At 41.0% G+C, this 12,432-nt stretch overlaps 1 protein-coding gene across 1 annotated transcript; it reads right to left on the bottom strand.

The window, feature by feature from the left end:
* Positions 1–273: 273 nt before the first annotated feature.
* Positions 274–11,953, bottom strand: stbd1 (starch binding domain 1). Its single transcript, XM_046067779.1, has 3 exons — positions 11,579–11,953; positions 8,569–8,930; positions 274–3,857 (listed from the first exon to the last, which is right to left on the bottom strand). Exons 1-3 carry the CDS (start codon positions 11,856–11,858, stop codon positions 1,455–1,457), a joined length of 3,045 nt encoding a protein of 1,014 aa, XP_045923735.1. The 5' UTR covers positions 11,859–11,953; the 3' UTR covers positions 274–1,454.
* Between the last annotated feature and the right edge of the window lie 479 nt (positions 11,954–12,432).

The raw sequence follows: 12,432 nt of genomic DNA, 5'->3' as shown, positions 1-12,432 counted from the left end.
TTAACATTTCCTCATGAGCCTTTGATTGATACCATTTTAAGAGTAGACAGAAAAATCTGGTTTGACTTTTGCACATCAAATGATCTGGTCTACTAAAATACTTCCAATAACTGAAAATTAATTGTCACGTTATCTATAACTTTGTGTGCAAGACACTTTTTGTCCTTCCCCAAAATATGTATAACTCATATTGTAACAAAACTCTTCACATATATCATGATTTATCATGATGATTTTGAATTAACTAACATGTACAAGAAATATATCCACAGATATGACAGATTTGTTTATTTGGTAACCAAGTCCGCCTTAATGACATTCAAGAGTAGCATTATCATCACAGTATTGCATACTAAGATAATCTGATATGATCTGAGATATAAATGTTCTACTCTGGTTAAGAACTGAAACTTAAACTGACAGCATCAGTTTTGAGAAAATCATTAACATACATTTATGTAATTCAATAAAAGTTGCTGTGAAACAATGAAAATGATGGCCAGCAAAGCTGTTTTACAAAGACAAGTCACACTGTTTTGATGAATTATAACACATTAATAGAAAAATCACGTTAAAAAAGGCACATTAATAGAACAACAATGAGACAATCTTGCATGCACACCGTCCCATGAGATAAAAGCAGCATCAAAGTTACAACTATATCACAGTTTAGTGGTAAACACAAAGTAGTACCTGATAGTATACAGAACAATTATTGCTTTGATTATTGCTGTAGGAAAAGTGAACTATGTGCATTTATTCTCATAGATTGTTGAGGAGTATTCAAGCAGCATATGGACAGTATAATAAAGTCTCCATTTATACAAATTAAACACTTACATTACCATTAAATCACCTACTTTTAAAGAGGTGCAATTTGCATAATCATAAATAAAGATGTTTTATGTAATGCTTCTGTCTATTTATGGCAATTTTTTCCACTTCCCTGAAGGATCCACTCAGTCACTGGCTATTAGAGGGCAATCCTTTAGCAAAAGTCCCATTAGCTGACTGTTTCATGCCAGTAATCATGATGTGGGAAATTTGCAGGTATTAAATGCCCAAGTTCTGAAAGCCTAAGGTGGCATTTTTAAATTTCTTGTTTGTCTGACTAACACGCAAAACCTTTACAATTACATAAAACAGAGAAAATAGAGACATATTCCAATTTCAAAAGCTGGAATCAGTGTGTTATGTAACCTTGACATCTAAAAAAACAATTTTAACCTAGACCTCCTGATGTCTTTTGACCCCCAGATGTACCAGATCAATGCTTACTAGGACATATCTATGATATGATACAGTATAATTGAGTTTTAAGTGTCATTTTAATTTGCTGTATCCTTGTGTGGGTCTTGTGAAGGGCTGTACAAATAAACTTGACTTATCATTTCCAGTATCACATATGATAGCTTACTGTACGTTCCCCTCTCAATCTTCTCTCACTTCACCTCTTACAAGAATCCCCACAATTTGTGCACAAGTAGGTCATCCCCGTAGCCTGTATCAAGGAGGCGGTTGCCACATTCCTCCCAGCGACATATCTCACCCTTGTCCACCAGCACAAACTTCCACTCCACATGGTTCTCTGCAGGTAGGCTGACCACCGTGGTCCAGAGCCCATCCATGGCTCTCTCTAGCGGGATGAATCCCTTCCAATTCCCCAGCTCCTGCCGGTCCCCTGTGACAGCCACCATCTGGTGTGGTGAGTGGGTGACATAATGGATACGGAATGTCACGTTGACGTTCTGGGGCATGGGCTGGACTGCCACAACCTTTTTGTTATTTTCCGTGTTTTCGTCAAGGGAAACAGTGCTGGTTTGTTTGACTTCAGTGGAAGGTGGGATATCTGTTGCATCTATATAAGTGGTGTCTGTTACAGCAGAGCTGTATTGGCACTCAGTGGGGAGCTGGTTGTTGTTTGTGTGGTCTTGGGCAGAAAGATTCATCCAGGGAAGGACTTGGTAGTTACTATCCGTGATCCATTCGTTATTGTCCATTGTCGCCTCCATGATACTTATTTCAGTCTTTTCATAGTCCTCTTCTTTCTCCTTCTCTGCTTTTGACACCTCTTTCTTTTCAACACTTATGCCTGCCTTCTTCTCTTCAATCTCTATGACCTCAACAACAGCTTTCACGTCTGTCTGTGTTTTCAGCTCATCTGTAACGCTAGGAACTTTGACTGTAATCTGTGCCATAAACTGATCCATTTCTTTCTGGTAACAATCCTCAACCTCATGGCCAAAAATGTCTTCGTTGGCTGCAAATGATTCATAATTAGTCCAATCTGTGTTCTCACTGTAGTGTGGATGGGAGTCACATGATGGGTAAGGCTCAAACACCATACCTGCTCTATCGTCATTAATGACAGATATCGCTACATCATCAGCGAAGAGGCTGTTTGGAGCCTCTGTTTGCCCCTCAGATTGTAGATCACTCTGAACGATCACGTCAAACTCATTACTAGTATCTTGCAAATCAGGGCTGACAGCCATGCTTGAAATCCCACTCTCTTTACCAATACCATAAGATGACATGTCATTATCCATCTGCTCACTTTGCTCAAAATACGTCAGGTGAATTTGACACATTGGAGGGCTTATGTTATCAGGCATGACAGGAGCAGCAACACCAGTAACTTCAGAAAAACTATTTTCCATGTTGTCACTTTGTGGGGTCTGGGAGCCACACAACATATCTGGATGATATATTTGTTCCGATATTAAAAGTCCATTATTGCTAGCATTATCAACATTATCAGGATCAACAGCAACACTCGCCTTGTCAAAAACGTTATTTATCATTTTGGAACTGTGCTGGTCTTTGTTGCAAGATTGAACATGAGAGTCAATGTAGTCTTCAGCCAACACTATGGTTGTGCTGTTTTCATTGTTATCAGGCTGATTTTCTGTCTCATGTGGTGGCATTTGAGGGTCAAGAACAGTAGAATCAGTGTCTTCATCCAGAGATGGATCTATCTTATTTTCTTTCTGTGGTTGTTGACTCTGCGTTGACAAGTCAGAGAAACCTGCTTTGTCTGAAATTAGAGCTTTTGCATCAGAGGTGATACCTGAAAGACCGTTGTCATTATTATCAATCTTCAAGGGCATGCTCAAACAGAGCAGAGCAGGACTGGGTGCCACACTTGAACCTTCAAATTCTTCACTACTGGCAACAATGTTGTCACTAGTCAGCCCTTTCTCTTTCACTTGATCAACACCATCGTAAAGAACACCGTCCTCTTTTTTACATCCAAGACCACTTTCCACATTTTTTTCAATATCCACTTCTTGCATGTCTAACTGTGATGAGTGCTCATCAAAACTGACAGCAGCACGTTTGTTCAAGTGCTCTACATCTTCACCAGCTATACCACCTTCTTCATCCAAATCTCTATCCCGAATTGGGGGCTGTGTAGATGGCAGGTTTGATTCTTGTTCAAATGTTGAGGACCATATCTCAGCTTGTTGAGCAGTTCGATGGTAGTCTGTACACTCTTCTTTTGCCTCCTTATGCTCACTTTTCTTTTGGTCAGAATAACTACTGCAATCCATAATATCTGGATTCTCTCCCTCAAACTCCTCATCTTTGCCATAACAGATGCAAGAGACAGGTACATCTTCAATGTGAATGACAGGCTCTTCCAAGTTGGACTCCACACTGTTTGCCTCCAGTGTTGTTTTATTATCTTGTAGTCTGTCATCATCAACCTTTTCACCCATATGAGGGGTTTGTTTGGAGCACACCGGATTGATCAAAGAGCACACAAAGGTTTCCGCCTCTTGCCTGGTTTTCTTGCCAGAAATGTCCATGTCTGTGGTCACATCCTTTTCTTCCTGGCATTCTGCTTCTAACACCTAGAAACATGAATAGAAAGTTAATATCTTCTGTTCTAACTTTGTCAGAGAGTAGATACAAGATACATACAAGACATAATATTAGTAAGTAGTAAGTATATACCAGACAAATTGGAGGTGGCTGATCTAATAGTCTGTGCTACTCTGAAACCGCAGAGAGAATTAGGTCTAAGGGAAATGGATTTGTAAGTGGGAGAGAAATAGTCCCACTGGGTTGGTTCTCCAAATCCTTAAAGAAATAGTTCAGACAAATTGGGAAATCAACTTTCTTGCTGAGAGTTAGATGAGAAGGTCCACACCACTCGTGTCTGTTGGCATTCATTCCCGGGTCAAAGGACTCTGAAGAAGTCACTAGTATCTATCACCTCCAGCTCCGATCGGCAGCAATAGGAACATGACACGCCAATTTCAGCTGTGTGACTTTATATCCGACTTTATGACTTATTTTAGACCACACAAACACCTGCCCAGCGGGGTGCTGTTTAACCACTGTGCTGACACCAACAGGAGGACCAACCCGTGGATAAAAAGAGGCGCTACAGATCCATTTTACCAGTCTGCACGGCGCCTAGCAGCTCAATCAATTCCACTGTGTAGCACTACCCCCTGCTGTTGCGGTACAGCTAAAAATAATGAAAGCGTTCACAACATCAAACCTGACACATATGAAAAAAAACAGAAAGGCAAACTCATCTACTGGCCACGGGAAAAGAGTCAAATGCTTATTTTTAGTGGATTTTTCCGCGTTTAAATAACCTAGCAAATGCATGCTAATTTAAAAATGTAAATTGTAAAAAGAGTATAACTATCACATTATATGTCAGTTGTAAAAATGACAAATTATGGCTTCACGTGGGGTTATGTGCTGTACTATACTTGAAAGGGGGGGGGGAGTGATTTCCTTGAGTCTTGTTCTCACCATGAGAATAGCCATAAATTGACCTTTCACAGACAAAATTCAAACAATTAGACAAGCAATCAGTGCCTCCATGCCAGTAACAGGATATGTCTTGTCCCTGTGTCCACTTAAAAAGAATTCATACAGCATGAGACTGTTAGGAATGTGGGTTTTGTGTTCATGTTTCCTGTTTAAGTCCATTTTTGGTTCTGTGTATTCTGTGTAGCCTTGTTCATTATTATTCATCTGCATCCTTAAGTTACTTAGTATCGGTCTTGTCTCGTGTCTTAGTTCTTAGCCCTGCACATTAGTTAATGTCTTAGTGTTTACTTCTGCTCTGTGTTCTTATGTGTTATTTTGCCCATGTCTATCTGAGTTCTGTTTTGTCTTTGCTTCAGCCTGTGGTCCTTGTTGTTAATATATGGTGTCTTGCATCTGTAAGTGTCTCTGTTCCCCCCTACTGTCTCTCTGCCTGTCTGTTTTCCATACTCTCGGCCTGCCTCGTTAGCCCTGATCCCGCTCTCCTGTGTTGCTCCCGCCCTGCTCGTTAGTCCCTGTGAATATGTATGCCTGCTTGTGTCTCCAGTCTTTGTCACGTCCTTGTGCGTCTTGTTGAGTGTTCCGCCTTGTACTCTGTTTTCCCTGTGTTTTTGGATTATCTTTGTTTGGACTTTGAATCGAGCTCCATGTAAGCTTGTTTCAGTTTAGTTTTTGAATTAATAAATAACCATAAACTGCATCCTCTCGCCTTGCCATTGTCTGCATTTGGGTCCTCACCCCAGTCTGCCAACAGGTTTTTTCAAAAAATATGTGTCTAAATGCATGGCCTCAGATCTACTACAAATTGTCAACATGAGCAATTATAGGCCCATATCAAGTCTCCCATTTTTAATCAATTGAAAAGGCTGTTTTTCAACAGCTTAGTGCTTTCTTGGCACTAAATAACTGGTTTGATGTCTTCCAGTCAGGTTTTCAACCACACCACAGCACTGAGACAGCTCTTGTTAAGGTCTTCAATGACATCCATTTAAACACTGACAGTGGCAGAATTTCAGTCTTAGTATTATTTGATCTCAGTGCTGCATTCAACACGGTTGACCACAACATATTACTAGACAGAGTTGAAAACTGGGTTGGACTTTCTGGCACAGTACTAAACTGGTTTGAATCCTACTTAAAAGGACAGGGACTACTTTGTGTCTATAGGTAATTACACATCTGAGCTGACAAAAATGATGTAGAGTTCCCCAAGGCTCCATTCTGGGACCTCTTTTGTTTAACATTAACTGGCTCAGATTATGAAAAAACAACAAAATACATTACCATAATTATGCAGATGACACACAGATTTACATAACCATTTCACCAGGGGACTACAATCCCATACAAGTGCTGAGTAACTGTATTGAGCAGGTCAACGGTTGGATGTGACAGAATTTTCTTCAATTAAGCAAAGATAATTATTATTATTATTATTATAGTTATTTTTTTTGGAGCCAGGGAGGAACGATTGAAAGTCAGCGCTCAACTTCAATCTGTAATGTTAAGAACCACAAATCAAGCCAGAAATCTTGGTGTAGTCATGGACTCAGACCTGAATTTGAGGAGCCACATTAAGACAATTACAAAGTCAGCCTACTATCACCTGAAGAATATATCAAAGGATTAAAGGACTTATGTCTCAGCAGGACCTGGAAAAGCTTATCCATGCATTTATCTTCAATCGACTCGACTACTGTAACAGTGTCCTTACAGGGCTCCCTAAGAAATCCATCAGACAGCTGCAGCTGATTCAGAAGGCAGCTGCTTGAGTCCTCACTAAGAACAAAAAGGTGGATCACATCACTCCAGTTCTGAGGTCTTTACATTGGCTTCCTGTATGTAAAATAATTGATTTCAAAATTCTGTTTATAAAGCACTAAATGGTTTAGGGCCAAAATGCATTTCTGATCTTCTGCTTCCTTATGAACCATCCAGACCTCTCAGGTCACCTGGGGTGGGTCTGCTTTCTGTCCCCAGGTCTGCTGAAACTGTCAGTTCTTTTAAATCAAGACTAAAGACTTTTCTTTTTACCATTGCTTTTAATTAAATATTTAAGATTTTTATTTTTACCACTGCCTTTAACTAGTAGATTGATAAGTTACACTGCACTGTAACTTTTACTGTCTTGTTTTCTTTTTCTTTGTTTTTAGCTTTTTACCACTGCTTTTAATTAAATATTTACACAGTGGGAACTTAGTAGGTTATTGAGTGAAAAGATAATGGGAGTGAGATTGAACAGAGTGAAGGAAGTGGTCTTAAATCTCGTGCCTGAGTTATTTGCAGGAACCTCTGTCCACCTGTAAACGCGCAAGTGGGTCCAGAGTATAACTGGATCAAAGAGGCCTGCGGACAGACATGTCCTGGTTTCTCTGTAGTCTTTTTTGTTTTCCAAAAATTAACAATATTTCTCCAGGGAGAGCAGTAATAGACAGTGTCAGCACCATGCTGAGTCCGACAGGTCTGACTGTTTGTCAGACTTAGCAACAGTAACTAAGGGGGACGTGGCTTAGCAAAGGGTCAATTGTTTATTTTACACATAATTTTTTCACGCATTAAGCAAATACAAAATACCATGTTTATCAGGGAGTTTAAGAGGTGCTGGTAGGTTGATTTTGTTACCTTTGGACAGAGCCTCGTCTTTGTGCTAAGCTAACTGTTCCCTGGCTGTCAAACTATTTCTTTATAGCTTGAGTGTGTAAGTTTTAGTGGCATCTAGTGGTGAGGGTTTGCGAATTGCATCTAACGACTCAGCTCCCCTCTCCCTTTGCAAGCACGTAGGAGAAACTAAAATGGCCAACAAGCTCTGTCGGCTCTTGTGCGAAATAATGTGTCCCTCTATTTGTCCAAATTTCACTTCTCTTCTTGCTTATAACGAACCAGACGATGACTACTACTACTACTTCTACTACTTATTCTTCTTTGTATGTATTCAATGTAGTGACAAAACGCTATCTATTGAGCAGTTTGTTCGTTTGGGCTACTGTAGAAACATGGTGGCACAACATGGCTTCCATATAAGGGGGACCCACGGTGTATGTAGAAATGGCTCATTCTAAAGGTAATGAAAACGTAACGGTTCATTATGTAAGGTCTTTAATACACCACTGAAAACATAGTTATGTATATTTTATTGCATTTATGTCAATAGATCCTCCTAAATATTACACACTGGACCTTTAAAGCTACATTCATTGATTAACTAACCAACTGTTAGCCATAACTAACAGTTGCCTATTTACACATCCAACATTAGCATTCATTTAGAGTTGTGTTTCTGGCCACCTGATGAATTAAAGTCCAATATTACCTACCTACCCTAGCTATGTTCAAACAAATTACTAGACCCTTTAACTGCTAGCTGTTCCACTTTCCTCATCAGCTGGTCAATAACTTTGTCTGATTGCCATTTGGTGTAGGGTCAGTGGTGCACTGCACAGACTTTTGTTCAGAGCAAAGTGAGACTGAACCAGTATATGTGGCATAAAACCAATGCAATGAGATGAAATAGGCTTAAAAGCCACAAAGAACTGCAGCATTCAAATTACGCAGTTATATAATTTATTGTTAAATATACTGTAGTGGGGCTTGAGGTTCATACAGTCACACTCGTACTTCACCCATCAATAGAGAAAGGGACTATTGAATTTAGCATATTTGTTCATGCCTCTGAAATGGCATTTCAGCTTTTAACCTAATGGAGTAATTGTGACGGATGATGTTTTAATTTCTCTGTAGTTTGCATATATACCATAGAGACAAATGGCTGCTTACCTCCTCTTTCTTCTTGTGGTTCTCATCATTAATCGTCTCAGACTCCTTCAAGTAGCTATCATCATCAATTGCGTCCTGGTGGCAGTCAACAGGAGCCTCGACCGCCATTTCAGCCACAGTGTAAGTATCACTTTGCAGGCACTGATTGGCCTCTTCTGCAAATGCCTCTGCTACTTCATTAGAGACCCGCACAGCCGCCATTTCCTCTGTATCACCTGAAGTGGTTTGCTTGTTGTCTGGTACTTGGATGTCCCTCTTCGGAGGAGAATAAGGTGCATGTTTCTTGTCAACAGCAGCAGCAGTACGGCGGTGCCTGATTTTGAGATCACTCTGAATCAGATCAACATCCTCCGCACTCGTGTCTAAAGTCACAACAAAATATAAGGTTGAAAAGTCCATATGTTAAACAGTAAGAACACTTAAAATAAATTGTATAATTTATAATGTATTGAGGTTATTTTTGATTAATTTCTAGGTTGTATTCCTTTTTTCCCCCCATACTAGAGAGGAGAGGACCCTGAACCTACTGTATTGGTGCGTTCCATTTGACATCTTTTAATCAACCGTCGTATCAATAGCTAACCTGGCTAGTTGTAAACAACAGCTGGCTGAGCGTGGTTTTCCGACTCGTTAACTGGAACGCTGTCAACTCGGGTGTGACGTCATTCCCAGCTCCGACCTCCGACTTCCAAGATAAATGGAACGCAGTATATGCTAACGTTAATGATGCATACATACAGCTCTTCCCCCTCCCCCCCCTGGGCAGGTCAGACCACAATCTGGTTTACATCAATCCCTGCTATGTGCCTCTGGTGAAAAGGCAGCCTGCGACCACAAGGAGAGTGTGGAGATGGTCGGAGGAGGCCTATGAGACACTTCAGGAATGCCACATGGAGAGGACATAGATGGGCTTACTGAGTGTATCACAGACTGCATTAACTTCTGTGTGGATTGCATTGTCCCAGCAAAAACTGTCCATTGTTACCCAAACAACAAACCGTGGGTAACAAAGGACATCAAGGACATCCTGAATGCTAAGAGGAGGGCTTACAGAGATGGTAATAGGAGGAGGTGAAGACGATTCAGGGGGACCTAAAGGTGAAGATCAGGGAGGCTAAGTACAGGAGGAAGCTGGAGCATAAACTCCAGCCGAACAACATGAGGGACATCTGGAGCGCCATGAGGAACATCACTGGCTTCAGACCGACTGGCAGCAGAGGAGTTGAAGGCAGCTTAGACAGAACTTAATCTGTCCTTTAACAGGTTTGATACTATGGCTCCAGCCCATCCCCCCACTAACTCAGCCGCTGTCTGCCCTCTAAACACCTCCAAGCCCACTACTCTCTTCCTGGGAGACCCCCCTCTGTGTCTGTGGTGACCAGTGCCATCCTGTTTGCTGTTGCAAGCTGGGGCAGCAGTTTGAGGGTAGCGGACGCTAACAGGCTCAACAAACTGATCCACAAGGCCAGTGACTCTGTGGGGATGGAGCTGGACTCTCTGTTGGTGGTGTCACAGAGGAGGATGCTGTCTAAGCTACATGTCATCTTGGACAGTGTCTCCCACCAACTCCATGACGTACTGCTTAAACACAGGAGCACTTTCGGTGCAAGACTTCCCCAAAATGCACCACAGAGCGCCACAAGAAGTCATTCCTGCCTGTGACCATCAAACTTTATAACTCCTCCCTCTAAGTGTCTGACACATGGACACTTAGTTTTAAACTGGACGTTATTATCTGTTTTTTTTTGCAATACTACCTGCTTAAATACTTAATATGCAATATTCTCTGCTGCAGTTCTGCTGCTATTTATTCATTATTACTGTTCACCACAACAATTCCTTTAACTATGTAAATATTGTACATATCCACACTCCTTTATATTTTCTTTTGTTTTATATTTTTACTCTGATATCTATCTATCTCATATACACACACACAAACTTTTTGATTCTGATTTTGTCTGACACAATGACATGAATAACATGAGAGGTCAGTGTTAATTAACTTACAAACATTTAATTAAAATGGTGAATGTATATTTGACAAGTATCTTTACTGGTTTACAAAGGAAAGACAAAAAAAAAAAAACAGAACAGGTAAGGTATTTTTAACTTTGTCTTTTCCACCTTTGTACTTTGTTAAATGGTAGAACAGCAGAAGATCTAATCACAGGATATCACCGCTATCAGCAATTGTTTGTTGGCTGTACAGCATCTCCTCCATTTAAGGTCTTAATTGACCTGGCCAGTCTTGTACACGCTTTTAGTTGATTTATCTCAGTGTGGCTGAGTACAATATATAGTATTACTATCTAAATGCACTTATCAGTCACAGTATCAAGTAACTTATAATTCAGAAAAATTGGTTCCTGTGAGTGTTATTTTATTACATCACATTTTCAACCATGCATCCAATTTTAAGAGCTCCTTAAATGTTTGGTTGTAAGTAAAATCTCAGTCTGGAAAGTAACCAGTAACTCCAGCTGCCATATATATAAAGTAGTAAAAGTAAAGAATTGTAGTAAGGTAGTATACAGAAGCATGGGCACAAAGTAGTACAAATGTGTAAAGTACAAGTAGTACAAATGTGTACTTAAGTATAGGACTGCAGTTAATGTAGGCCTACGTGGAATGTCAACCCAATATTTGTATTACTTCATCCATCCTTTAAAAATCTATTTGGATCAGTTGGCTATATATGAGGTCAGCCTTTGCTAATGGCCCAGAGCTAATAATGGCTGTTGAATACATTGTGATGGCCTATTTATATCTCCTAATGATACTGTAACGTTACCCAGGCTGAATACACTAACATTATCAGCAGCATTACCCCATTATAGGCCCTACTTTTAAGTTTATGATGTCCCTCTGAAATTGTCTTTCCTACAGTGCTATAATATTCCTCCTCGATCACAAAATTTATTCCTATAGTGACTTGACTTGTGAATCCCGATACCTGTAGACAGCAGTGGCCTACTGCCTGGTCACATTATTGTGGATATTTTTTTACCTGTTGACTCCACGGAGCTTTGTGTTTCCTCCGGGCTCGGCCGGATCACCGATGTGTCTCTCTCCGCTCCGGGGCTCTGGCTGTCACCGTCGGCGGCAGCGGCTGTGGCCTTCCTCCGCTTCCCCCTCACGGACCGGTAGATGATGAATCCCGCCAGCACGGATAACATCGCTATTACAGCCAGAGCCACGGCGGGACCATGCCGCCCGATCATGCAGAAGAGCGAGGCCAGATCGACGCGCCTCTCCACGGCCACGGTGTTGCCATTTTTTAGCGGCATTGCGATCTGTCGTTTAAAGAGCGAGCCCTTCTGCTATGCCTCTGTATGTGCGTATTGGCCCTTGCTGATCCGACTGGCTCTGCTGCAGGCTGTCGCTGTTGTCCTCCCTCTCTTCACGCTGAAGTGTAGTGACCTCTTGTTGCTGCAGAGCTGCAAGGTGGTGCAGGTCCTTGCCGCTCATTGGCTGACTGGGTCACGGGGACTCAGCATTCATTCATAAAAAGAGAAAGGGACTTGGTTTTTGCAGCCAGTTTCACACGCACCGTTCCTACCGCCATTCATCTTTGCTAGGATGAATCAGGTAGGCTATCAATTGCAACTGTTCACCTCCACTCAGGATGTTTGTGACCACACAGTTTATTTGTGTTCCTGCATGAGCAGAATATGTTATTCCAAAAACCGCAGGACTACTCCCTAAATGTGGTGAAATAATAGAACAAATTTTGGGGTTTTGTCCCCACAATGAGTGCACTTGTAGTGAAGTTAATATTTCTAGTATTTATGGGTTCTATTTTCAAACACTACTTTCATAAACCAACACAAAATCTATCTGACACAGAATCAATAGTGTTCA

This window comes from Micropterus dolomieu, linkage group LG13 (assembly GCF_021292245.1).
Source record: "Micropterus dolomieu isolate WLL.071019.BEF.003 ecotype Adirondacks linkage group LG13, ASM2129224v1, whole genome shotgun sequence".
Lineage (NCBI taxonomy): Eukaryota > Metazoa > Chordata > Actinopteri > Centrarchiformes > Centrarchidae > Micropterus > Micropterus dolomieu.
The sequence above is the reverse complement of the archived record's forward strand: the minus strand, read 5'-3'. Positions and strand labels throughout refer to the sequence as shown.